Below are 25,715 nucleotides of genomic sequence, written 5' to 3'. Positions count from 1 at the left end.
GGAGGGCATAAGACACGACCTGCACGCCAGGGTGGTTTCGTCTAACCAGAGCCGGATCGAGTTCACCTGCACCGTTAAAAATCCACTGTAATATTACAACACAATCACCTACAGTAATGCTGTTATAAAACAACAGTATTGTTTTGTGTCTGAACGGGAAACCCATCCAGAAACAGCACTTTCGTTTCATAACAATTTCCTAGTCAAGTAACAACAATGTAATCGTCATTCAAAATAGTTGTGTTGTCGTTGAACAGGTTTCATGTTTAGAAACAGCCTTTTGCAATCTTAAAACATATCTTGTTGTCAGGTTACAAGTGTCTTGTGTAATAACAGCACGATGAAATCAACACAAATGTTGGGAAGACATCGTCGAAGACTCCAAAGAAGTATTGTTTTATTACAATCGAACTGTCAGAAAACAGCACCGAGGGCTCCAACATGCTTGTAATAAAACAAGTCGTGCTGCTATCAAACTTAACAGCATAAGTGCTGTTAATTTACAGCACTTTTTTTAACAGTGTGGACCGACCAGCCTTCCAGCCGAAGCACACGGAAGCTCGGGTTTGTCAAACCCGGTCGGCCGGGAGACCAGTGCGTGGTTTGTCGGTCGCTTCAGGCATCTGTCAAGCAAAAGTGAGACTTCTGGGTCATTCCATATAAGATTTACACGGATCTGGGCGACCATTGACGATTTCGACCAAATTTGGCACGAAGGTAGCCCTAGGGGTCAGGAACATGCCCATAAATTTTTAGGTCGATATCTCAAGTGGTTTGGTCAGAATCGGCATTTTAATTTTTTACCCTTAAAAAATTTGTAATTTCTTCAAAATGGCTCTAAAAGGCCATTTTTTGTCGGATTTTCATGCGGTAAAGCTATTCTGACGTAAAATGCGACGAGGAATCCGAATCTGCCCTCAGATTTGGTCTAGCGTGATTACCGGTGGAGTTAATTGCGAAAAACATGAAAATGAAGCCTTATTTCACGAGCCTGTCTACCCTAGTAGAAAATCCAAATCTGCACTTCCGAACAGGCTAAATTGTAGTTCATTTCATGGGCTTTCCATATCCGTATTTAAAAAAATAGTGGGTGTAGCCCTCCCTTAGGAGCTGTAGGCCGCAATAAACAAGTGTGCACTCAAATTTTGACTAAATAAAATACACATTTTTGAGCTTTGAAGCTCAGGGGTTTGAGCTACACTCGTGCCGCTTATACCATTCAAAAGGGAATTTTGAGACAAATCCAACGGTTTCAATATGAGCCCGATCGGGTTAGTGGATCCCAAACTGCGCCCAAATGCCGCTAAAATTCAAAATTTGCACTAGATGTTTTTCCAATTAAGAAAGTAAGTAAACGGCAGCATTTTAACTTGTCAAATGTGTACTCATTTACTCAAAATTTCATAAGCTTTCGATTGGTATATAGAAAAAGTTGGGTTTCGTCCTCTAAACACAAGATTTCTCAATTATACTGAAGCTATGCACGCGAATCGGCTCAGACGCCCCGTGCAGGTAGGCAGCCCATCCGGCGCGCAGGCTTTCCGTCTGTTTGGGGTTGTTTGGCTGTACCCGCCCCATCCCTCGCCGGACCCCGCCCCACTCGCCCCTCTCCGGACCCCACCCCGCCCAACCCCCTCACCCCACCCCGCCCTACCCCCTCACCCCACCCCGCCCAACCCCCTCACCCCACCCCACCCCGCCCTACCCCGCCACGACTCCACCCCCACCCCGCCACCGCACTCCGCACCTTCAAGAGCGATTCTCACGTTTCGGGGTAGTTTCGTTTCTTCTGACTACTGTGCCCAAACGAGCGCAGATATAGACATGGGGTTTGTTTCTGATGTTAGGGAGGGCCATTGCCCACTAAACGCACACATTTCGAAAAGTTCACGTTCGTTGGATTGGTCTACGCAGCGTTTGGGATACCCCAAATGTAACTTCCGTGATTGTCCAAAGAGAACATACTCGAACTTTCCGCCCCCAGTGTGGCCGTGTGGTTCGAAAATGCTGCCAACTGTCGATGGGGATTCGAAGCTTGGCATGTCTCGAGCTAATTTCAACCGAAGACCAATACGCCAGACTTCTTTCAAAGGTACTTATGCTGCAACGAAAAATGTCCACCGTATATTCAATTTAACTACACAAATTTCGAAAAGGCAGCTCTGGACTTCTCCCCAAGCCAAACTTTTAACTTTCCATGACACAAGCCATCAAAGTGGAGTCCCTGGGATATAATTGCATGGGTCACGGAAATCTAAGATGCTGTACACGGTCTCAAAGCGGGCTAGAGTATTATAAAATGGCGTGTATCAACAATTACCTGTAACTTCCGTGGCACCCTTTACCCAATGTTGCAGCAGCACTAGGTGAAAAAATTTTCCACTTAAATGTCGGGCTTAGAGTATCATTTGACCCTGGAACGACTTTTAAGCCTCAGCAAGCCCGAGTCAGCCGTTAAAGCCGATTTTCACACTTTGTAACCTCCGTGATAACGTAATTTCCGTGATCAAAACACCCACTAAAACGTATGGGAATACCTTATGGCTCATGTTTTTAGGAAGGTAGTACAAGGTCTTTACTATAAATACCATTGCCATAACTCTAGTATCATCCAGGACCCCAATAATCAGAAAAACTTAATTGGATATTTCTCACTTTCGGCAAATCAGAGACGCCAAAACTACCCCGAAACGTGAGAATCGTTCTCAACTCACTTCGGCGTTTAGGCTTCCGCGTCCATCTCCCGGCCGGCAGTCTCTTGGAGTGTCTAGCTTTGTTGTTGCTTGTCGATATTGTTTTCAACAACATATAAAAATTTCAACTAGCGTACCTCGTCTGGAGACCAGCAGCAGGCAGTACCGTCATGGATCGAGGTATGTGTCTGTTTACACCTCTACTCCTAGGTTATGGTGTCTTTGTTGTTGTTTTGTCTCAGTGATTTTCTTTGCTTTTTTGGGCTTTTTCCATCTCATTGAATTTTAATAAGCTCTCTTTGGTCTTAAGGGGGGACGCTGGTGAAAAAATAGCCAAAATTCCAAAAAATAGTATTTTCAAAGTTCATAGATAAAAATGTGTATAGAAGGTTTCAGATTCAACAGGTTGAACACCTTTAAGCTAAGTGGGTAGTTTCTTTATCATTTGGAAGGAAATAACATTGAGATCAGTTGTCGTTGGCTTCTATGCTCAACTTCACAGCTTTGCTCAGTCGAGAAAAAATTTTGTCGTAGAAAGACTTTCTGCGTTCCTGGTTGACACCTGCATGAGTCGTCTTGCATGAACTCTGTTCATTGATGACTTGTCGACAAATTTTAGTGACAGAATCTCCTTTTTCAAGCTTTTAGGTGTGTTTAAAAAACAGTACGGCTGATATCAAGATTCCGTCACTAAAATTTGTCGACAAGTCATCAATGAATAGAGTTCATGCAAGACGACTCATGTAGGTGTCAACCAGGAACGCAGAAAGTCTTTCTACGACAAAATTTTTCCTCGACTGAGCAAAGCTGTGAAGTTGAGCATAGAAGCCAACGACAACTGATCTCAATGTTATTTCCTTCCAAATGATAAAGAAACTACCCACTTAGCTTAAAGGTGTTCAACCTGTTGAATCTGAAACCTTCTATACACATTTTTATCTATGAACTTTGAAAATACTATTTTTTGGAATTTTCGCTATTTTTTCACCAGGGTCCCCCCTTAAGACCAAAGAGAGCTTATTAAAATTCAATGAGATGGAAAGAGCCCAAAAAAGCAAAGAAAATCACTGAGACAAAACAACAACAAAGACACCATAACCTAGGAGTAGAGGTGTAAAAAAAGACACATACCTCGATCCATGACGGTACTGCCTGCTGCTGGTCTCCAGACGAGGTACGCTAGTTGAAATTTTTATATGTTGTTGAAAACAATATCGACAAGCAACAACAAAGCTAGACACTCCAAGAGACTGTCGGCTGGGAGATGGACGCGGAAGCCTAAACGCCGAAGTGAGTTGAAGGTGCGGAGTGCGGTGGCGGGGTGGGGGTGGGGCGGGGTGAGGGGGTTGGGCGGGGTGGGGTGAGGGGGTTGGGCGGAGTGGGGTCCGGAGAGGGGCGAGTGGGGCGGGGTCCGGCGAGGGATGGGGCGGGTACAGCCAAACAACCCCAAACAGACGGAAAGGCTGCGCGCCGGATGGGCTGCCTACCTGCACGGGGCGTCTGAGCCGATTCGCGTGCATAGCTTCAGTAAAAATGAGAAATCTTGTGTTTAGAGGACGAAACCCAACTTTTTCTATATACCAATCGAAAGCTTATGAAATTTTGAGTAAATGAGTACACATTTGACAAGTTAAAATGCTGCCGTTTACTTACTTTCTTAATTGGAAAAACATCTAGTGCAAATTTTGAATTTTAGCGGCATTTGGGCGCAGTTTGGGATCCACTTACCCGATCGGGCTCATATTGGTACCGTTGGATTTGTCTCAAAATTCCCTTTTGAATGGTATAAGCGGCACGAGTGTAGCTCAAACCCCTGAGCTTCAAAGCTCAAAAATGTGTATTTTATTTAGTCAAAATTTGAGTGCACACTTGTTTATTGCGGCCTACAGCTCCTAAGGGAGGGCTACACCCACTATTTTTTTAAATACGGATATGGAAAGCCCATGAAATGAACTACAATTTAGCCTGTTCGGAAGTGCAGATTTGGATTTTCTACTAGGGTAGACAGGCTCGTGAAATAAGGCTTCATTTTCATGTTTTTCGCAATTAACTCCACCGGTAATCACGCTAGACCAAATCTGAGGGCAGATTCGGATTCCTCGTCGCATTTTACGTCAGAATAGCTTTACCGCATGAAAATCCGACAAAAAATGGCCTTTTAGAGCCATTTTGAAGAAATTACAAATTTTTTAAGAGTAAAAAATTAAAATGCCGATTCTGACCAAACCACTTGAGATATCGACCTAAAAATTTATGGGCATGTTCCTGACCCCTAGCGCTACCTTCGTGCCAAATTTGGTCGAAATCGTCAATGGTCGCCCAGATCCGTGTAAATCTTATATGGAATGACCCTTCTGGGACTTCGAAATATTTTCGTCTCAGCTACGTAAACACTGTGAGTTTGACGCCGCTGAGCACCGAAGTACTGCAAATCAGGCTCCAATTCAATGCGTTTACTGTTACAGATCACAGTGAACACTGTGATCGAGATCACGGTGAACGCCGTGAACTAGTTCACAGCAAACGCCGTGAATTGCTTAACAGCAAACATTGGTCATAAATTAACGGCATTGACAGGACATTTTTTGTGCAGTGTTCGCTATCGCTCAGCCAATGAAGAATAAAAAAAATTGCAGAATTAAAATCTATGTACTTTTATTCTAAGATAGCACTCACTAAAATTACAAGAACAGTGTTACAGTAAAATTGACATTTCACATGCAGTTAAATAGAAGGTACATAATAAAGGGTACACATTTTAGTCAGATAAACAGTTCACAGCATTGTAGTTTGTAGTTTCAGAAACTTTCAAGACAAAAGAAAAATAAAACTTAGCACTTAAAACTATTCTTTTAATTCGAGCAAAAGTAGGAAACAGATGGTCAGAATCCATTGCTACGAAGACTATGATGCAGCATGCCATGATATTCTGCCTATGGCACAACGGAGCAGACACCTCTAGATTCATCTTCGTGGAGACATGGGTAGAATACTTTCAAGTATGAACCATCAATATGAGAAGCGTCTATATGCCCAGAGGGGCAGCTTAAAATTCAATATCTAAGCCTTTCTTACTTTCTAACCAGAAACAGAAACTTAGTTGTTCTTTAAGAGCAATAGTACGGCCAATGAACACTCTGGAACTAAAACTATTGGCATGGGGCATGGCACTTTGTTTAGACTTTAAAGTAGCAGTAGAAAGATGTGCACTTGGTGCAAATATGAACAATTCAAGCTGTAGCGAAAAACTAGCTCCAAAATTGCATCTTCTATGCGGTTTAGAAGTCGGTTTAGAAGTTTTGGTATAAACCGAATGTTGTTTCGACTAGCGATCACGTCGATTTGAGTGCCGGTGTCCGCGGCTGCGGAGCCTGCCGCAGGCAGGTCAGTGACGCAGGCCAGAGAAGTAGTAAATGCCAGGCATGGATGGATTGTCGGAACTGGCGCAGCGTCGCGAAGGATTTTACGTCAAAGCCGCACGGTTTGGCGGCGTACACCTCCACTGTCATACATTTTGTGATAATTTACTCCATTTTTTGGCGATGAAACCAAGTTTGCGATTCCCACGATTTACCCCCCCCCCCCGGCAAATTATTTAGTCATTGCATTTTCTTTCGCAATAACCACTCCCTCATTTTATCGATAAAACAACCTTCTGTTGTATTTTGTCACCTTTTTTATGCTGTTACTTTTCATGGAATTTTCTTTGTAGGCACTCTCGCATAAAAGTGACGCTTTATTGCAAAATTTAGATACACATTTTCAGTAGTCATCATTGCAAAATGGAAATTGTGGTGCGTTTCACTCTCAGCTTACTGACTTTTTTCCTCATTCCACGTTTTCGTATAAACAGCAATAGTACTTAGTATTTTCTAAGTAAGTAAGACCAGTTTTCTTTGTAAAAGTATGTACAAAATAAAATTATTAGTACATTATTTAATATTTACTAAGTCTTTAAAAAAAGAAAAGTACGTATCATGGTTGCACAAATTACTTGCATAAGTATACACTGCCAATCCAAGTGTGAGACAGTCTCACACTATTTAGTGCGAACCGCGGTGTCTCACGCTTACAAAGTGTGAGCCACGTTTGTCCCGCGCTTGCAAGTGTGAGACATCATTTGTCTCACACTTACAAGTGTGAGGCACGCTTTGTCCCACTCTTACTGCCTTAATGCCACAGGATCCACGCTCGTAAGTGTAAGACAGACCGTGTCTCACGCTTGCAAGTGTGGGACATTCCGTGTCTCACACTTGTAAGCGTGAGACATCGTGTGAGACTTTCTCACATTTGGATTGGCAGTGTACACATGACTACACGAGTACGGGCGAGTTCGCTTTCTTAAACACATAAATTTCACATTTTTAAACCTTTAAAGGTTTGATTCGGTGTTTCAGACACTTCGCAAAACCAAATCATACTTAAAAATTTTCCTTTAAGTACACTTTTTGATATGTGGGTACACAGAGAACGGGCCAATTTGTACACATAAGTACACCGGTGATTCACCCTTCGAGTGATGCTAGTGTGGGCTGCCCGCTACGCGACTCCACGCACGCCGCCATGCAAACCACGAAAACCCGAATCCACACACTCAGCTGAAATGAGCTACTCCTCGCCTGGCCGGGCCGGAGCGTGCCTTGAAGCGGTCCCGACCGCGTCCCCGCGCAGATCCGCGTCAGTGAGGCTGGGACCACAGAGCAGCGCGGACCACCACGTCGCTCCAATGACGTCATCGCTGCTCGCCACGGCTCTGCTCGTCGCCGCGGTCACGGCCGCGACCTCAGCGGGAGGTAAGATAGCCACGTCCGGGCCGCGGCACCACACTGCCAGAAAGAATTGAATCGGCCCGCACTGCATTTTCAGGTTAGAACTCACCCTGCGTTGCAGTGCAGTTGTCCCCACTGTTAATAAAAGTTCTGAAAATTCAGACCGAAAGTGTCGGACTTTTCCGTCTGAGGGCCCCCCCACGATCCACGTTCTAGACCGCCAATACCTTACACATTTCGATTTGCTTGAGATAATTCGAAGGTGATAGTCTGTCGAAAAAGTACTGCGAATCCTGCAAGGAGGCCAAACCTGTGACCCGAATATTCGCTATACTCCGTGCATTGTTGGCTGAGCGATAGCGAAGCCTGTTACTCCAGTGGGGTTGAAAAGTTTTTCCTGTCTGTCTGTGTGTCTGTGTGTGTGTGTACACTACTCCTCCTGAACGGCTCGGCCGATCTGGCTGAGATTTTGCAGGCTTATTAGGTATGTTCTTGGCTCGGCACACGCAAATTTCACTATCCTAGCTCAACTGGTTCAGTTTTTACAGCCGAAAAACACCTAAAAAACGGCGAAAAATCGAATTTTCTGCAGGCAGATCACCTCTGCCTTGAAGAAAGGGAGGTCTGGGGGGCGGAGCCCCCCAGCCCCGACAAGTTAAAAAGTGACAAGGGTCCAGATTGTGTTATCTGTAGATGAAGCAACTCTTTCTAGAATGAAGGGGAGTCTGGGGGGCGAAGCCCCTCAGCATGCATCACGTAAGAAGTAACCGACGATGGACAAGCCAATGTCTGCCGAAGGCAGGCTAGCGCCGCAGGCCAAGGTAGGTACGCCAGGCGCGGATTGGAGGAACAGGCCGCGAGACATCGCGAAGCCTGTTACGACAAGACGCGGTCTGGCGTAAACCTACCGTCAACGGGGGTAACTTGGGACACCGAGGTAACTTGGGACAGTCTGCCCTGTACCACTTGTTGGTGCTGCCATTCAGCGACGGGGGTTCCTAGCGTCAAACCCGCGGCAGGGTTTTGATTCAGAGGCCTCAGGGCACGCGCGAAAAAATGGAAGAGGTGCATGACATCACTTTTAGTATTTCAGAAACAGGAAACTGCATTATAGGGCTTTTGACAAAATATGTCAATCATTGACAAGTTGACCCTAGTGCAAGGAGTGAAATGCAGATTTGGCTAATTAGTCTCGCTGGGTTGTTAGATCATACACAGACAATAACGTTCGCAAAAGGGCATTGGTTATAGTTTTCCCATCTTCGGTCCAGACCTCAATTTATCAAAAATCGAAATTTTGCGGGGTAACTTGGGACAGTCTTTTCCTCATGTTTCCAGCAGTCCTAGCCTTCTAGGAGTTGACTGACCCGGTCCCTGACCTGACTTTAACTTCGGATATTACGCTGATGATGGAGAGAGATGCCTTGCTCTGCAGTTTTGTCTTCTGGTAATCCATATTTTGAAATTTTCAGAAAATGCTTCGATAACACCAGTAGAAAAAAGAGTTCCACGGAGAACCCTAGATATAGTCCAATATCGGTCCTACAATAGTTCCTAGGCCTGAATTCTTGGTCTACATGATGTGACTTAAATTCATTATATACATTCACATCAATAGATGCATAGAAATGTAGGTAATTACCTACTGTCCCAAGTTACCCCCGGTCATGGGGTAACTTGGGACACTCTTTCGAGACCGCTGGGAAACGATATAATCGAGGCAAACGAACCAGACAAGCATGAAATTATGGGGAAAGGGTTAATCTGTAACATAGTTGGGATCCATTGGTGTGGGTTGAGAATCTTGCCTCTGGCGTTCAAAAAACGTGAAAAAGTGTCCCAAGTTACCCCCGTTGACGGTACCTTGTTATTGAAGGTTGAATTTCGCATGTCTCCAATGCTCCACAACTGCATTCATTAAGTGTGCTCCTAAACTTACACTTGTCCGGCAGCAAGGAAAAGTCATGCTCTATCTCTAAAAATTGCTTCCTAACACATTGCCAGCTCAAGGGCGATAAGGCGTTCCGTTATCCTACTATCACTGAGATATGGGTTATCGCCTTCACCTGCCGTCAGCTGGTGCCGAAGCTTCGCCAGGTCAGGCACGCACGCCGCGGCTTTCGGTTCGTCTCGCGAGTGGGGTTACGGCGCGTTTCGTAATATTAACAAGGTAGGTGTACACCAGACAGTGGCTTGCCCTAACAGGCTTCGCGATGCTGCGCGAGTTCCGACAATCCACGCCTGGCATTTACACCTACCTTGGCCTGCGGCGCTGGCCTGCTTTCGGCAGACTCTCTCGCCACAGATCGCCACTCAAAGAACCCTGATCGCACATCAAAGCAGCATTCTGATCCAACTTTTGTGCTGGTGAGCTCCACCTCTCAGACCCCCCCCCCTTTCCCTTTTAAGTACGAGGCGACAAGGTTTGTTCGTTGGTCAAACTGCATGACATTTTTCGTTCGACACTGTTAAAATTCTGGCTAACCTTTGTCCCATTAGGACTCGGACCTGGGTCGGAAGTCGAAATGGATTCTATTTTCATTATTAGCACCCTCTATAACACATGAAATGATGTAAAACTTAACATGACAACATATGTCAGTAAAAAGTTAGGTTAGGTTAGCGTACACTGAGATTCCAAACGCTATGAGTATAGCGTCAATTGGTGCTATGCAAAAGCATTGCACATGAAGTGCAATGCCTCCCCATTCCCATGCATTAGCATAGGGCCTTTTCGGGATGCATTGCACGTAAGGTGCAATATGGCTATCGCATTGCACGTATGGTGCGATATCTCAGCTGCATTGCACCATACGTGCTATACTCATAGCGTTTGGAATCTCAGTGTAGTGTGTATGCTCTTGTCACCAGTGTGCCGCATCCGACATGTCAGTTAAGAAACCCAACCAGTTCCGGTCAGTGGAAGAACTTTGTCTGTTACTTAATCCTAAATCATCAGACTGTTGACATGACCTCATCTCTTGTTAACTCTGTGGCAATACAGCAAAGTGACGTAAGTCAAAATCATCAGTATTTCAGGAGACGTAAAAAAAACACTTTTAAAAATCAAGCAATAGGCTAAAACCTTCATCGATGATAGGAGAATTGCTAATGGCACTTAAAAAATACTTTTATCTTAAGAGAAAGTTAAAATAATGATTAGTTTTCCACTTCGCTGGACTTACGTTACATGATTTGAGAGTTTTAATCCAACAAAGTGACGTAAGTGCACTTACGTCACTTTTAAAGTTATATTTTGCTCCGTTGTGACCCCTTCTATATATTAAAGTTTAGACAGTTCAAATCATTGCTTATATGACATAATCGCACTCGAAGTTCTGCCCAGTTGTGAAAAAATCTGCGACGCAAGTGTACTTAAGACACATTTTTTACGACATGATTTCAAAAAATGTGTCGTAAGTGCACTTACGACTTTTTGGCAAATTGACTTCTGAATGAAATTGACTTACGTCAGATTTCACTTGTCATTATCTCCTAGAAAAATGCAACTGTGAATATTGGAAAAGGTCCGCATCAATGAGAGGATTACAACCGTGCTACTAACTCGTTTTTGTCGTAAGTGCACTTAAGTCACTTTGTTGTAATGCCACAGAACTGAACGTCCGCGGCCGAGGCCGAAAGGGAGCGGACTTAATCACGAAGGCCATTGAAATTCGAGGACGTTTAGATAACGGACATTTTATAAGTGACTTTTAGGTATGGGATGGAAAGAAAGGGCCAAAACTTCGTGGGACATATTTTGAGCGGTCATTCCTTCGTAGCACCCGCCCATGCAATACGTACAGGCGGTCGTATTACGCATGATTCATTGAAAGGCACGGCGAATTATTGACTCAGCGATAGCGAAGTCTATGCCGTGTTTGGGAGCATTAAAAAGTGACCGGTCGTGAGTCTGTCTGTCTGTCCGTACTCAGCTCACTCACGTTTCTCAGCAACTACCGCACGAATAGTGTCCTAATTTCGCACCTGATGTCTCCTAAACATCCTCAAGGGGGAGTTCATATCAGTTTAACATCATCGTTTGAAATATTCGAAACATCCTTTGAACTTGGTTATTAGCGTAGTTAGGTTAGTAGCCGCGTGGCTGACTAATTTCTTATTCCTGCTGCCGAGCTTACAAGCCGTCTACAAGAGGGGATGGCACTTCTGCAGGGATCCTTAACTTAACCTAACATTTAACTAACACTGCTTTCATAACGTAACATAAGACAACGTTCGCTAAAGGTTATGGGTACGGACTTTTGGAAGTACTTCCAAAAGTATCTCCACACAAATTCGAAACACAAAAAAATAACTTAACCTTTTTGAAAAGATGTCAGAAGTTAAGGTTAATAACTTTAACTCTTACGATAACGTTATGATGCCCTTATGAGGTAAGTTAAGGATCCCTGCACTTCTGCTAATAAAACAAACTAAAGAGCACAGAGGTTCTCAAATAGGTTCTGAGATAGTGTTTTAACACTCTTGAATGATTGAATTCCTTCCGGAGTGTCAACAGAGAAAAATACGAAAAATGAAAGTGAGAATGGATTGCGTGTTTTGTTTTCCTCACACTGCAAATCCAAGTGTGGGACAGGCATGCAGATAGCGTGGGACTGGGGCTGCCCAACGCTTGTAAGCGTGGGACAATCCGAGTCCCACGCTTGTAAGCGTGGGACAATCCGAGTCCCACACTTGCAAGCGTGGGACAATCCGAGTCCCACACTTGCAAGCGTGGGACAATCCGAGTCCCACACTTGCAAGCGTGGGACAATCCGAGTCCCACACTTCCAAGCGTGGGACAAATTGAACTCTTATGCCAACCGTATTTTTAATTTTCATAGTAAATCAAATCATGAAAGTGCGTAAATAACTTGAAATAATTAGTAGGCACACATATTTTGGTAAATTGCCTTGTTTTGACTCGGAAAATTGCAATGCTGCAAGCTAACATAAGTTTAATCGTGTCGCACAATATTCTGCAATGATTATCGCAACTTTCTGCAATGAAAATCGGAATTATTGCAAAAAAACTGCGATTATGACAAGACAAAATCTGCAGTCATAACAGTTTTTTGCAATGATCATAGCAAAATTTTGCGATACCTCAAACCGGGAGAACTTCAGACAATATTTCACGTTTTTTGGACCGTGTGTCTACAAAACTTCTCTCACCAAACCGAAACCTAACTATGTTTAATTTCACATGATTACAATCGGTTTGGAACTCATGAATTTTTTGGGGGTCAACTAAAATGAGAGTCATGGGCCTCTAAAGTTGTCTCAAGTTACCCCGTCATATGGGGTAACTTGAGACACACCTATGGTTTACTTTGCTTTTAAACGGAAGTGAGGTTTTTGCCGGTCCACACTGATTTTCTGAGACATTTATCTGATTTTCAATGAAAAGGATTACTTGTGGAATATATTAGAAGATTTTTGAACCTTATATACAAGGTAGGTTTACGCCAGACCGCGTCTTGTCGTAACAGGCTTCGCGATGTCTCGCGGCCTGTTCCTCCAATCCGCGCCTGGCGTACCTACCTTGGCCTGCGGCGCTAGCCTGCCTTTGGCAGGCATTGGCTTGTCCATCGTCGGCGACTTCTGACTTGTTGCATACTGGGGGGCTCGGCCCCCCAGACCCCCCTGCATTCTAGACAGAGTTGTTTCATCAACAGATATCACGATTTTGACCCTTGTACTTTTTAGCTTCTCGAGGCCGGGGGCCAGCCCCCAGCCCCCCCTTTCTTCAAGACAGAAGTGATCTGCCTGCAGGAAACTCGATTTTTCGCCGTTTTTTAGGTGTTTTTCGGCTATAAAAACTGAACCACGTGAGGTAGGATTGTGAAATTTCGCGTGTGCCAGCCAAGAACATACCTAATAAACCTGCAAAATCTCAGCCAGATCGGCCGAGCCGTTCAGGAGGAGTAGTGTACACACACACACACAAACAGACAGACAGACAGAAAAAACTTTTCAACCGCACTGGAGTAGCAGGCTTCGCTATCGCTCAGCCAATTAAGATTTTTTGAACGAAGTTAAATTTTGTAATTTGAGGGATAACGGCACTTCAAAGCGCAACGATTCTCCCATGTCACATCCAACCCTGTCAACAACTCCCATGTCACATCCAACCCTGTCAACAAAGTGCAGCGAGTCTCTCATTTCACATCCAACCCTGTTAAGACATTTTTTTATTTCTACGTACACAAATCCAAGGTAAATAGTGTTAGTCAATTTTTAAAATTTATTCAAAATCCCTTAACTATTTTAACCGTTCTTGGGCTAAAAGTTGTCCGATTTCAATGACATTTAGCTCGTTGGAAAGGTTATTCAATTGCCCCGCCTCATCTGGTGCGTGCGTAGTTGAGGAACACTCCAACTTTAGGCTGCATATCAATTCGGGACCCTCTACAATGTCTGAAAAAGTGATTCCCGATCAAATGTGGCTTGGTTTTGATCTTGGAAGAGATAGGTCAGTCACTTCAAACCAACCTGTAGTGCAAGGAGGTGCCTGTGTCAAGTTACGCCACTCAACTTCCGTCATATTCAATGAAATTTGGTGTCTGAAGTTACCCCGTGCAGTTACCATTTTATATAAAGGTCAGTATTGTCCGATGAATGATGGGTTCGCCTCAAAACCAATGCAACATTTAGAATGTTGAAATAATAGGTTCGAAAGATAGTACAATCATTTGGATCTCAACAAGACGTGTTTCGAGTACCGAGGGAGACTTGTAACACTTCTCTAAAATTGCTACATTTACAAAAATTAAAAAATCTTTATAGAACTGACCAGCTTGATCTTAACCCGCCTTTCAAACGCAAAATCGTCTTTCCAAACAAGCATGAAGAAAAGTGCTAGCTCACCACACCTTTTTGAAATGATCATCACAAATAACACGCAAAAAAATATAAATCAGACCCAAGCTAATTTTTTTAACAGCAAAGAATTAGCTGCACAGCTAAAAAAGTGGTCCCGTAGCTAGCAACTCTAGCTGCGCGCGGCTACTCCGTTAGCTGAGTGTTTGAAAAATAACCGCGTTTTGAAATGGCGAATGTGTTGCCGGATTCAGCTATTTCCGCCTCAGTGGTGCTAATCGAGTGCCGCTAAAATCCGTCCGCTCTACTGCAAATAACGCTAGGACCGGAGCTCGAGAGGTTTACGAGTTTGCACATTTATTTTAGCTGTGCTCGATCTCTTTCTCTCTCCATTCTCTTAGAGATAGCCGCAACGAAGTCTGAGAAGGGGATGTCAATAATTATTTTCGTGATTTGTGATGTAGTTTGGATTGGTTGTTGTGGCTGTACTGCAATATCCCCCGCGGTTCTTATTCGCAGATCGCGACCATTCGTGACGACGAAATGTCTCGAAATTATTGTGATATGTTTAATAGCTCATTTGGTAGGATTTCGCGGCCGACCACTCGCCATGGCAGTCTCGGCCAAGCTCCAGGAGTGGGGGCTTGGCCACCTCCAAGACGAGTTCAGAGGTAAGTCGCTTTTCCCCTTCCGACGTTTAGGCACGGTGAGTTTTGCCCATGCCAACAGGTTCCATACCTTTTAGAAACGTGTAATCTAACCATAAATCCCGGTTTTTCATAACGCGTGGAAAGCATTTATGTCGCGTTGTAGAATAGTCCATGTCGTCTTTGTCATGGAACTGCTTACCGACTCTCACAGTGACTTTATGGTAACATAACCTCTTTCACCCATGTGATCATGAGGGTTATAAGTCTTGGATTACAGCTGATTTATTGATTTCAATGGGCCATACAATGGGAAATATTCGGTTTACATAGCTTTTGCATTGAACGATTGCATTTTTTTTTGTTTCCAGACAAGGGAGTGAGAAAAGAAGCGCTTTGTTTGCTGGCAGAAGATGATGTTAACGCTCTGATCCCTGCCTTTGGAGATAGGCTAGTTTTTAAACATCATCTCAAGCTTCTTCAGCAGTCAAACAATGTATGTATTTTTTCAAATTTAACATTATTCTATGCGCCTTACTTATTTGACTAATACTGTTTCTTTTCTCTTTCAGAACAATCTGGTCACTTTGCCCTTTGTTATCAATGGAAACCCTTCGACTTCTATGACCTTCCAGAGCGATTCTGTTATTTTGGATTTGGAGTCAACCCCATCGACTTCTCAGACCTTCCAGAACAATTCTGTCCTATTGCCTTTGAATTCTGAGCCAATCCCTTCGACATCTCAGACCATTCAAATTTGTAGGCCTAATCCTACTCCAGCATCAAGCACTACTGAAGTGAGTATTTCAACTTTAAGTGTAAGTGCACCAAATGCTTGTGAACTCTTTTAACCTTTCCATTAACTTCATTTTTATAGGCTCTCCGAGGGGTTGTCAAGAAAACCAAATATGGTCGTGAGTTGCTTCGCTTGAAGCGTGGACTGAGACTTAGAGAAAGAAGACGGATCAGTGACTTTATTGTTAACCTACATGTTGGTGACGATGACGACCTGAAGTGAGTGTTTGTTTGTTACCATTGTGTGTATACTTTATTGCTTGGTTTTGGTTTCTGCTAATTATTCGTCTTGTTATGCAGGATCTTGCCTTCAGAATTTAAGGAGTGGGCTGAGCAGCTGTCTATTATATTTCCCAAGGATCCTGCTGTAAGTTTTATTTAAAAGTTTTTTGTCGTGGTCTGCATTATAAGTATCCAGTACTGTTTTAAGTTTCTAGCTTGTTATTTTTTTAGTTGCAGTCCCTTTGGTATACACCAAGGCAAAAAGTTGGCAACCAGACTATTGTCCCGAATGGTCCACTTTTAGCTGCTTACTATGGTACAAGAAGGGAGATTTCTGACATGAATGATGAATGTGATGATGATGAGGATGAAGAAAACATTGATGATGTGGAACCTTTATCTGGTAAGTTGTCTAAATATTTGTGTATTATTTTGAGCTGTCATTCAAATTGTAATTTGTCTATAATTTTTTTTAAAATTTTCAGATAATGTTGCAGAAGATATTCATTGGCTTAAGAGTCATTTAGAACCCTGGTGCTCTGTAACTGAGAAATGGCAATCCACTGCAAAGGCTAGGAAGTCCATGAGAGATCACCGACGCGACGTTATGATGTTACAGAGTACCTAGATTCTTTCAAGTGTTTGCGTCAACCCACTGGGCATTTGCTGGTAAGTTATTTAAACCAATACCGCCTTTGTCAAAGAAAATTAAATACCTTAACTGTATATCTCTTAATTTTTTAATTGAATGTCTGTTATTTTAGATCCAAGCTGACTTTGCACATTTGTATGAAGACAAATCCACTAAACTCTTTGACAATGTGGAGGCTTTCTTGACCAAAGTTTTTGAAGAGTTGAAAACAGTGCGCCCTTGTCCTCGTGAGCTGAAATCAATCCTCAAGCAGCAGGAACTGACTGTAAAATCTGGAGGTATGTTTTACTGAACAACTTTTTCCTCCTTGTGTTTCTTTGACATTTGTTCCTTATTTTCCATTGTAAATTGACTAGTAATACTCTTAGTTCTTTTAATGAAGTTTTTATAAAATGAAATTATGTTTTAAAACTTCTCTCATACAATGTCGCTTTTATTTTAATTGCAGGTAGTGTCTACCACAGTCATTTTAATGACTCTTTCCTACCTTGTACCTGTTCACACTGTGAGCAAGAAGAAAAGAAAAGACACAGCAGAGGAAATTAAGGGGTGGAGGCCCAATCGCAAGGAAGTCCAGGATGGGTTCATCACTCACATTGATGTAGGTACATTTTATTTAGGTTTGTATTATTAGTGTTATGTTTGATTCATTTCTAACGTTTGGCTGTTGTTTGTTTTTCAAACAGAATGTTGCAGAGCTTCATGAAACGGTCAACAGACGTGATCGAAAATTTTTGGATATTAAACAAACAAGGCAGCCATTTGTTGTATTAGTTGGACAAGATCAAGAAAGTATCACAGCATCATATATCTGTGTCAATGACTTTTTCTACTTGATGAGTTCACCACTTGAAGCTCTTGATATTTGTTTCAAGACAATATTTGCTTTAGGGGTGAAATATTCTATTGAAAGTAGGCCCCTATGGATGTTGCTCCAAACTTTTGTGTATGACATTTACACTTCTTATGACAAGCTCAGTGCTACTGCTTCTACTATTAGTCTTCTTGCAAGATTTAATGTAAATCTTCAGTAGTTTTCCTGTTATGTGCCAGTGATTCTATGTATGGTTTTCTTCGTTTGTTTTGGTAAAGGTTTAGTTTTTCGTTTTTGAAAATTATATTGTTTGCTACTTTCCAAAATGGCTGTTTGTCCAGTGTGCAAAACTGAAACTCACTCTATTCAACGGCTAGATCTTCATTTGCAATTAAAGCATCAAATTCATGTGTCTCATGGCTTTCGTGACTATTCTTGCTTTGAAGCCAATTGTTTCAGAGAGTTTTTAAACTGGAAAACTTACAGAGAACACTTGATTCGATCTCATAATGTTCCTATCAGTGTTAGTGGTTCAAAGATTATTTCTGAGGAGCCACCTCAGAAACGTTGTAAACTGAGTGTTGATGTAGATTCTCAGAATGATTCCAGTAATGCAAGTACAAGTTTTTCTAGTCAAGAAAATTTAGATAACTTAAGCATTGTAGATTGTTGTGATATGAATCCAACTAGTACTGATGTTCCGTCTTTTGATTCCTTGAAAGATACAATGAAAGAAAGCTCAGATAAGTTTTTGAAAGAAATTTACTCTAACAAGAGTATTCCTAGAAATTCTGTGCAGAAGATAGTAACCGAAGTTACTGAACTTGTTTCTAGTAACGTATCAAATGTGAAAAGTGTAATTAGGTCTCAACTGAGTGCTGCTAGTGTGCCCATTGAGACATCTGCTTATGTTGAGAAGTGCCTAACTATGATTGAACACCCTTTTCGAAACCTGTCCTCTGATTATTTAAGGCTAAAACATTTTCGGAGTGCTCCTACCTGGGTGGAGCCCGAGGATCTTGTCATAGGTGATGCTGAGGATCTATCTGCTTCTAAAGTGACTCCTGTTTCCGTCAAAATGTCTTATATTCCATTGGCTAGTTCACTTAAAGCTTGTCTAGAATCACCTGGTGTTTTTAATGCTATGATAGAATATATGGCCTCTTTAGAATCAGAACCAGTTGACTGCATTTCTAACTTTATCCAATCTGAGTTTTGGAAATCTAAAGTAAAAGACAAGCCTGGGATCCAAATACCACTTTTCAAGTTTTATGATGACTATAATGTTAATAATAGTTTGGGCCCTCATGCAGAATCCGGCAAATTAGGTGGGGTGTACTGTTCTATTCCAGTGTTGCCTCCAAAAATGAGGTCACTAGTTGATAATATTTTTGTTGTTTTATTGTTCAAGTCTCAAGACAGGGAATTGTTCTCAAATGATATTATATTTCAGAAAGTTATTGAAGAATTAGAGGATTTGCAAGAAAATGGGATAACTATTTGTGTTGATGGCATATCACAAACTGTATATTTTCGCCTTGGTTTAATTCTTGGTGATAATCTTGGAGTTAACTCCATGTTTGATTTTGTTTCATGTTTCACAGCGAACCATTCATGTCGGTTTTGTAAAATTCATCGAGATGCTCTTCATTTTGCTTCAGAGGAAGACCCTTCATTGTTGAGAAATGTGAACAATTATTCAGTGGATGTTTTAACTAATGATGTTTCTGCCACTGGAGTTGTGAAAAATTCAGTGTGGAATAGTCTTCCTGGTTTTCATGTGACATAAAACCCTTGTGTTGACATTATGCATGATTTGTTGCAGGGTGTGTGCCACTATGATATGGCACACATAATTCAGAGCTTAATTCGTAAAAAATACTTCTCACTTGATGACTTAAATTTTCATATAGGCTCTCATGACTATGGCTGCTTCAAAGGTGAAAACAAGCCTACTAGTATTAGAGTGGAAAACTTGAAAGAGTTGCATTTTAAAATGTCTGCTAAAGAAATGCTTACTTTTGTCAGAAATTTTTCTGTTATGATGGGGCACTGTGTTCCAAAGAATGACCCTGTGTGGTATTTCTAGTATCTTTTGCTTCGCAGGATTTTAGATATAGTTTTGTGCCCTGTTGTGACTCCTTCTCTTCGTGATCTGTTAGACAGTCTTGTAAAAGAGCACAATGATTTGTATTTTGTGTTGTTTCGTGACACTCTTAAACCCAAACATCATAATCTTGTGCACTTCAGTAGAATTATGAAATTAATAGGCCCTTTAGTGCATGTTTGGTGCATGCGTTACGAGTCCAAAAATAGGTCTCAAACAGTGGCAGCTCAGGCCACAAGGTCAAGGAAAAATGTTATGAAGACTTTATCTTTAAGAGAGCAAATCACTCAAGTCACCAAGTCAAATGTTTTGTCTTCCTCGGACTGTGAGTTTGGCCCTTTGAAACACTGTGATGTGCTCGATAAAAGTTCAGACTTTTTAAATTTTATTCCATGTTTGCCTTTTGTGAACAATTGCATGAGTACCCCTTTTGTTATATACAAAGGTACTGAGTACAAAGTTGGCTCTTACATTTCTCTTGGTTCCAAGGATGATGGGGGTTTACCCCTTTTTGGTAAAATATGTTACATTGTGGTTAATATTGAGGAAGAGTTCAGATTTCTTGTCCATGCCTATGATACAAGGGAATTCTCTGACCATTTTCATGCCTATGTGATCTCACATAAAGAGTTCTTGTATAAATGTGTGTCAGTTCAGGAGTTGACCCATTCGCAAAATTTCAATGGTAACTTTAGTGAAGGGGAGATGTATATTTCATCTCGTTACATTGTATAATGAGACTGTTACATTGTATAATGAGACTTGTTGTTAAATGTTAAATAATGTTGTTAAAATGTTAATTGTTAAAATGTTAATTGTTAAAATGTTAATTGTTAAATAGTGTTAAATAAATTATTCAATTCAAAACATTTTCCTGTAATTTCTCCTACTCCAACAAACAAATAGCAGTGAATCAAAGTTTGCTCTCGGAAAGTACTAAACGTGCCCCAATGAGTGGGGAAGAAAACTGCTTTTGCAACACAGATAAAATAAAAGAGCAAGACAGATAAAATTTTAGTTCTGCAGTTATGGTGGAGTATCAGTGTGCCTAAAATATTTAGCCAAATTAATAACTGCATTCTCAGTGTAGCTAAAAGCTTCTTGCACAAACAGCAAATATAAATTTTGTGTATTTGCTAGTCCCTGTTCGAATCACTGCTAATTTTTCTCAGCTAACAGAATTTAGTTGTATGGCTAAAAAAATAGCTGCGCGCATACAACTATTTTAGTTCGCACCGGTGCTAATTTTTTAGCTCCCACGAATTTTTTTTTGCGTGAAGTGAGAGGAAATTTGTATTGCGCGGAAAGAGCGGTCTGAATCGCAAGTGGAATGACAGTGACGACCCACACATGCTGGGCCTATCATTGACGTAGACAGCCCCCTCCCCCTGCCTCGGCCCGTACGGGGCTTTTCTCTGAACCTTAAAAATGCCGCGCCGGGAAACGCCAGTCCTCCACGAACCAATGTTATTCCACTTGCGATGCAGACTGCACTTTCAGCGTGATGCATATTTTATCGCTCTTTTCTGTGATGATCATTGCGAAAAGTTGTGATGAGCTGCTGCATCGCAGAATTTTGCAATGGTCCTTGCAAAAAACTGTTAAAAATGCAGAATTTTTGTTGCCGTCATTGCATATTTATGCAGTAATTCCTATTTTCTTTGCAGGAATGTGCGACGATCATTTCAAAATTTTTGTGATACAAAAGTCACGGCATCTGGGGAGCAATGATTCGTGGGAATCAAATGTTTGATATCATCGCACGTTTTTGTGTTGAAATTGTCGCAACTTGGATAACAGTGACAGTGTTGTGCCATGTACCGAGTGCATGTCACCGTCTCGCTAAATGTACACGATTCTTCGCGCACGATGCCAGAAGAACATCCACGATGCACGACTCTACGACCCACTATAAAGCGAACACTCATTCCCGGAACTGTCACATTAGCTTGGATGTGAATCGGCAAAAAATTAGCTTGTTCACATTCAAACGAATGTGCCACAATGCTCAAACGAACGTGATATTTTTGTCACGTTCGTTTCAACGTGATGTCCCGTTCCTAGAATGAGAGTGAAAGCACGCCGCCATGTCTACACAGAAATTGAAAGTCATGATCATGATCAAAATTTTGGGTGAGGATATCTACCGCCCAAATTTCGGCGAGAAACGGTTTGTCGCACCGTTTTGACACATTAAGTCACCACGCACGATCCTGCTTCGCTTACCTGTGTGGCTGCATGTACCGAGCATTAGCCAAGGGCAAGGGGAAATCTTCTATCTAAATCTAAATTGGGCATTACGAATGTGACAGCACATGGGTGTCACATTCGTTTGGGTGTGACACGACATGCTTCCAGGGGTTCCATGTGTCACATTCGTTTTAATGTTACGGTTCGCCGGCTGATTGCGTGTCCCACCCGAAGTAATGTCACAAAGCGGTGCGGTGTGTCACATTCGTTTGACTAAATTTTCACCGTTTGCCACGCTCACACTAACATCGCAGTTTTCACGTGAAAACGACCGTGACGTCACATTCGTTGGCTACCAGTGCAGCGGAGATAGGGACGGTTACAGCAACACGCCAGTCATGGTGTCCACGGAGGGTTTTCAAGACCGATAAGAAGACAGGCATCTCGTCTCAACCCTTCAGGCCATTCCAAGACGACCTCTGAGATTGAGCTGACAGTCAACTGCATACGGTCGTTTTCTCTAGATCATTTCAATTGGGTCACCAACATCCCACCCCTGTCTAAACAAAGGCGAGTTCTCTAACGCTGTCTCAAACGTCGAAGCGATATTCTTTGCCACTCTTGAAGCTATGTAATTTTTCTTTTTCGAAGAGTGCACGCGACTTAATGGTAACAATGCACAATTTCATTTTTCACTTTTTTATTGTCAGATTATTTAAGTAACGATTTGTTTTGTGTTGAGCTTAATGACCCGTGCAGCAACATACATCAAAACATTCTCGCGAAAAAAATAAATAAATCAAGAACCAGAAATGGGATTAATGCTGTAGAGCTGGTATTTGGGGGGGGGGGGAGCTGCACACTAAATGCTATGTACAATTTTGTACGAGACATCATGGGTTTTTGTGCACACGAAATTTTCGTACAATTTTCGTGCGAAAAACTGCTCGTTTTTCGACATTTTTGTACAAAATTGTGCAAAATTTTGTACAAATTTGTACGAAAAGTTCTCGTGCACAATAAACTGTGATGTCTCGTACAAAATTTGTACCAAAACATTTAGTGTGTGGCGGGCGGCTGCTAGGCGGCCTGGCGGCGCGTCAGCCGACACAAGCGGCGAAGTGGCTGGTGGCGCGCGCGGCCGACATGATGCCCTTGCCCGCCACGCACGAGCCGAAGGCCGGCGGCCCCATGGTCACGGTGGGCACACACACGCCCAGCACCTTGGCCGCGCCGCCCGGAAACGCCTTGAGCTGCGTCTTCAGGCAGTCCTTGATCTTCTTCAGCTTGGCGTGTGCCGCCGGGGACAGGTGCGGGTGCGGCAGGTGCCAGTGATGCCCCTCCTTCTGGGGCGGCGTTGCCTCCTTGGGCTCCGCTGTACTATTGGACAGTGGCTGCCCCGCGTCTACCTGTCAGTCGAAACCGGTACTCGTTTACAGTGGACGTCGCAGGTGCCGGGTGTTGAGCCCTATTTGAGCCGCGCGCGGCCAGCCGCCACACAGTGGGCCAGAGCCAGAAGACCGGAGGAGGCGGCCAAAACTCCAGACGCCTTTTTGAGCTCCAGAGTCACTAAATGTGTCTAGAACCTGGATTGCTCTTCGAACGAGGAGTCCATTGGTGGGGTCACACGTTCGGTTCTAGACCCATTTGGTGACTCTAGAGCTCAAAACGCGTCTGGAATTTTGGCCGCCTCCACCGCTCTTCTGGCCCACAGTGCGCCACCTTCTACGAAGTCTGGCGCAGCGTGGCGTCACGTACCAAGGTGGACGCCGGCACGGCGAGCACGGCGAGCAAGGCGCCGCACAGGAGCAGACGGCCGGCCATTGGGCGGAGGGGAAGAGGAGAGAAGAGAAGGTTTGCACGCACCTCGGGGGCGGCGGTTTCTCGAGTGGCGTCGATACGCCGAGCGGCGTGACTTATACTCGGCCAGCGGCCTGATTCCGAAACGCTGCCCTGCCTCTCCGTCTCTCTCGCACACGTGGGGCCTCCCGTGGGTGCGAGTGAGACAGAGCGCCGTCACGGAGTCGGCCTTCAGACAGCCAGCCGGCCCCGCCAGGGAGCCGAGCCCCAAACGGCCGCCGCGCGTGCCACTGTAAAAAATTAATGTAAATTTACGAAAAGTTTTGTTACAAATTCTTTGTCAGGTTACGAAAGTGTTTCGTTATTTTATGATGTTTTTTAAGTGGCCGTTTTATGAATTATTCATTACAGAAATCTTCAAAATTTTAAGAAATTTGTCTGTGAAAACCGACTTTTGAGATGGTACGAACGAAATGCATCTCAAAGGTGACGATAATTCTACAAGGTCACAAGATTATGAAATGTTTCCTAAAATTACAGCAAATCTTTGGGTAATATTGTTGCATAAATTGCTTGTAAAATTACGAGATAAGGTGAGGTGATGTCAGCAGGTATACAGTCTGACCAGGTTTTGTTGTGAAGGTTCCAAGTAGAATGTATCTGAGTAGACCTATCGAAAATGGCAATAAAATGTTTCAGTCGGTCGACCCCCTTTTTCGAAGATACTGATCGGGCCACACTGTAAAAAATTATGTTGTAATTTAGCAGTAAATATGTTGCTAATTTTCTTAGCGATCAAAGTTGTTTTCAAATGACTTTCGTTGTTTACTCACGAGTTGCGTCGTTCGTCCACAAGATGTTTGTAAACCGGTAGACAGCCTTATTTGCATCAATTTTTATTGCCGATTAGGTCACAGACCTAGTAGAGTCCCGGTTACCCCGCAGTAACCACTTCTTAGATTGTCCGGGTTGTTTGTACGCAGCAAAATATTGATTTGAAACAGCATAAGTCATAAAAATAATTAGCAACGAATTCGTCGTTTTAAAACAAGCAATCTTGTTCACAAACAACAGCGTTGTCGAGGTTGGTAATTGTGTTGTTGTTTTAAAACAACAATTTTTAACAGTGCAACTGCCGGAGGAGGCGGGCTCGTAGACCCCCCCCCCCTTTTTCCTACCTCATTTAGTCATAATTTGTTCTATCATCTTAATGTTCATCAGAAGTGTATTTAAGGGGGCAATACACTGAAAATGGCCAAAAACTGACTTGTGCGATTGCTTCCATACGCGATGTTAAGCGTAATTCAAACTTTACATGTGTCAAGATCTTACAATAAGAAGCATTTCAAGCCCAGAATGGCGTCGATCGGACGTCCGGGAGCGGAGCAGTGCCCAATCAAATTTTCGTCAAAAGTCGAACTGGCGGGCGTCCCTCAGTCCGCAAAAATGAAGATATCTCGACCCCGTTTGCGCCTAAATGTAGGTAATTGAAGCGGCTATAGCTTGAACTAGGATTAGGAACATCGAGCAACCCAAAGTACAAACTTTCATCCAAAAACACTTTTTGAGGATTTTGCAAAAATGATCAAAACAGGTTCTTTCGTAAAATTTTGTACTTTTGATTGTTCTATGTTCATAATCCTCGTTCACGCTATAGCCGCTTCAATTACCTACATTTTGGCGCAAACGGGGTCGAGATATCTTCATTTTTGCGGACTGAGGGACGCCCGCCAGTTCGACTTTTGACGAAAATTTGATTGAGCGCTGCTCCGCTCCCTGACGTCCGATCGACGCCATTCTAGGCTTAAAATGCTTCTTTTTGTAAGGTCTTGACACATAAAAAGTTTCAACAACGTTCCACAACGCGTATGGAAGCAATCGCACAAGTCAGTTTTTGGCCATTTCCAGTGTATTGCCCCCTAATGTGCAGCTTTCTTCAAAAATCATACCTCCTTGAGTTGCATCTTGCAATTCCGTTATCCTCCTGTTTTTGATTCGAGAGTGTGTCTTTCCTTTGCTGGATCTTCGATTCGCTTTTCACGAAAACTCTTCGGTAAATTGGGCCAAAATCTAAGGTCAGCCCTTGGAGTATTCCCCTCTAACGCGCCAAAAATCAGGCAATAGATAGGGTAGAAAACAATCAACACCACGGGAAATATGCCGATCATAACAAAAATATGACACAGATTAAAAAAAAAACAATG

General features: G+C 42.9%; 3 protein-coding genes across 9 annotated transcripts in view; 2 read left to right on the top strand and 1 right to left on the bottom strand.

Moving 5' to 3' along the window:
- Nucleotides 1-7,330: 7,330 nt before the first annotated feature.
- Nucleotides 7,331-25,715, top strand: part of LOC117643258 — a 31,731-nt gene continuing 13,346 nt past the window's right edge. For 2 of the 4 annotated variants that reach the window (XM_034382027.1, XM_034382030.1), the window contains exon 1: nucleotides 7,331-7,486. In XM_034382027.1, the coding sequence (XP_034237918.1) occupies nucleotides 7,420-7,486 (67 nt within the window). In that variant the 5' untranslated portion in view covers nucleotides 7,331-7,419. Of the gene's footprint in view, nucleotides 7,487-9,512; nucleotides 9,637-25,715 lie in introns of those variants that run through there. The other 2 variants (XM_034382028.1, XM_034382029.1) reach the window with 2 other exon arrangements.
- Nucleotides 7,503-19,236, top strand: LOC117643257. 4 transcript variants are annotated; one of them, XM_034382025.1, is made up of 12 exons: nucleotides 9,533-9,585; nucleotides 9,668-9,829; nucleotides 14,872-14,955; nucleotides 15,303-15,427; nucleotides 15,504-15,728; nucleotides 15,809-15,945; nucleotides 16,027-16,093; nucleotides 16,180-16,351; nucleotides 16,434-16,617; nucleotides 16,713-16,878; nucleotides 17,049-17,201; nucleotides 17,287-17,712. In XM_034382025.1, exons 3-9 carry the CDS (start codon nucleotides 14,895-14,897, stop codon nucleotides 16,574-16,576), a joined length of 930 nt encoding a protein of 309 aa, XP_034237916.1. In that variant the 5' UTR covers nucleotides 9,533-9,585; nucleotides 9,668-9,829; nucleotides 14,872-14,894; the 3' UTR covers nucleotides 16,577-16,617; nucleotides 16,713-16,878; nucleotides 17,049-17,201; nucleotides 17,287-17,712. The 4 variants fall into 4 exon arrangements, with proteins under 4 accessions (XP_034237917.1, XP_034237916.1, XP_034237914.1 ...); XM_034382026.1 differs by lacking the exons at nucleotides 9,533-9,585; nucleotides 9,668-9,829 and adding an exon at nucleotides 7,503-7,559 and having other exon boundaries at nucleotides 17,287-17,723; XM_034382023.1 differs by lacking the exon at nucleotides 9,533-9,585 and having other exon boundaries at nucleotides 9,643-9,829; nucleotides 17,287-17,723.
- On the bottom strand, nucleotides 22,543-23,739 carry LOC117643261. The gene is made up of 2 exons (XM_034382033.1): nucleotides 23,470-23,739; nucleotides 22,543-23,120 (listed from the first exon to the last, which is right to left on the bottom strand). The coding sequence occupies exons 1-2, from the start codon at nucleotides 23,533-23,535 to the stop codon at nucleotides 22,812-22,814; spliced, it is 375 nt and encodes a 124-aa protein (XP_034237924.1). The 5' UTR covers nucleotides 23,536-23,739; the 3' UTR covers nucleotides 22,543-22,811.

Source organism: Thrips palmi, unplaced genomic scaffold (assembly GCF_012932325.1).
Source record: "Thrips palmi isolate BJ-2018 unplaced genomic scaffold, TpBJ-2018v1 HiC_scaffold_17, whole genome shotgun sequence".
NCBI lineage: Eukaryota > Metazoa > Arthropoda > Insecta > Thysanoptera > Thripidae > Thrips > Thrips palmi.
The sequence above is the reverse complement of the archived record's forward strand: the minus strand, read 5'-3'. Positions and strand labels throughout refer to the sequence as shown.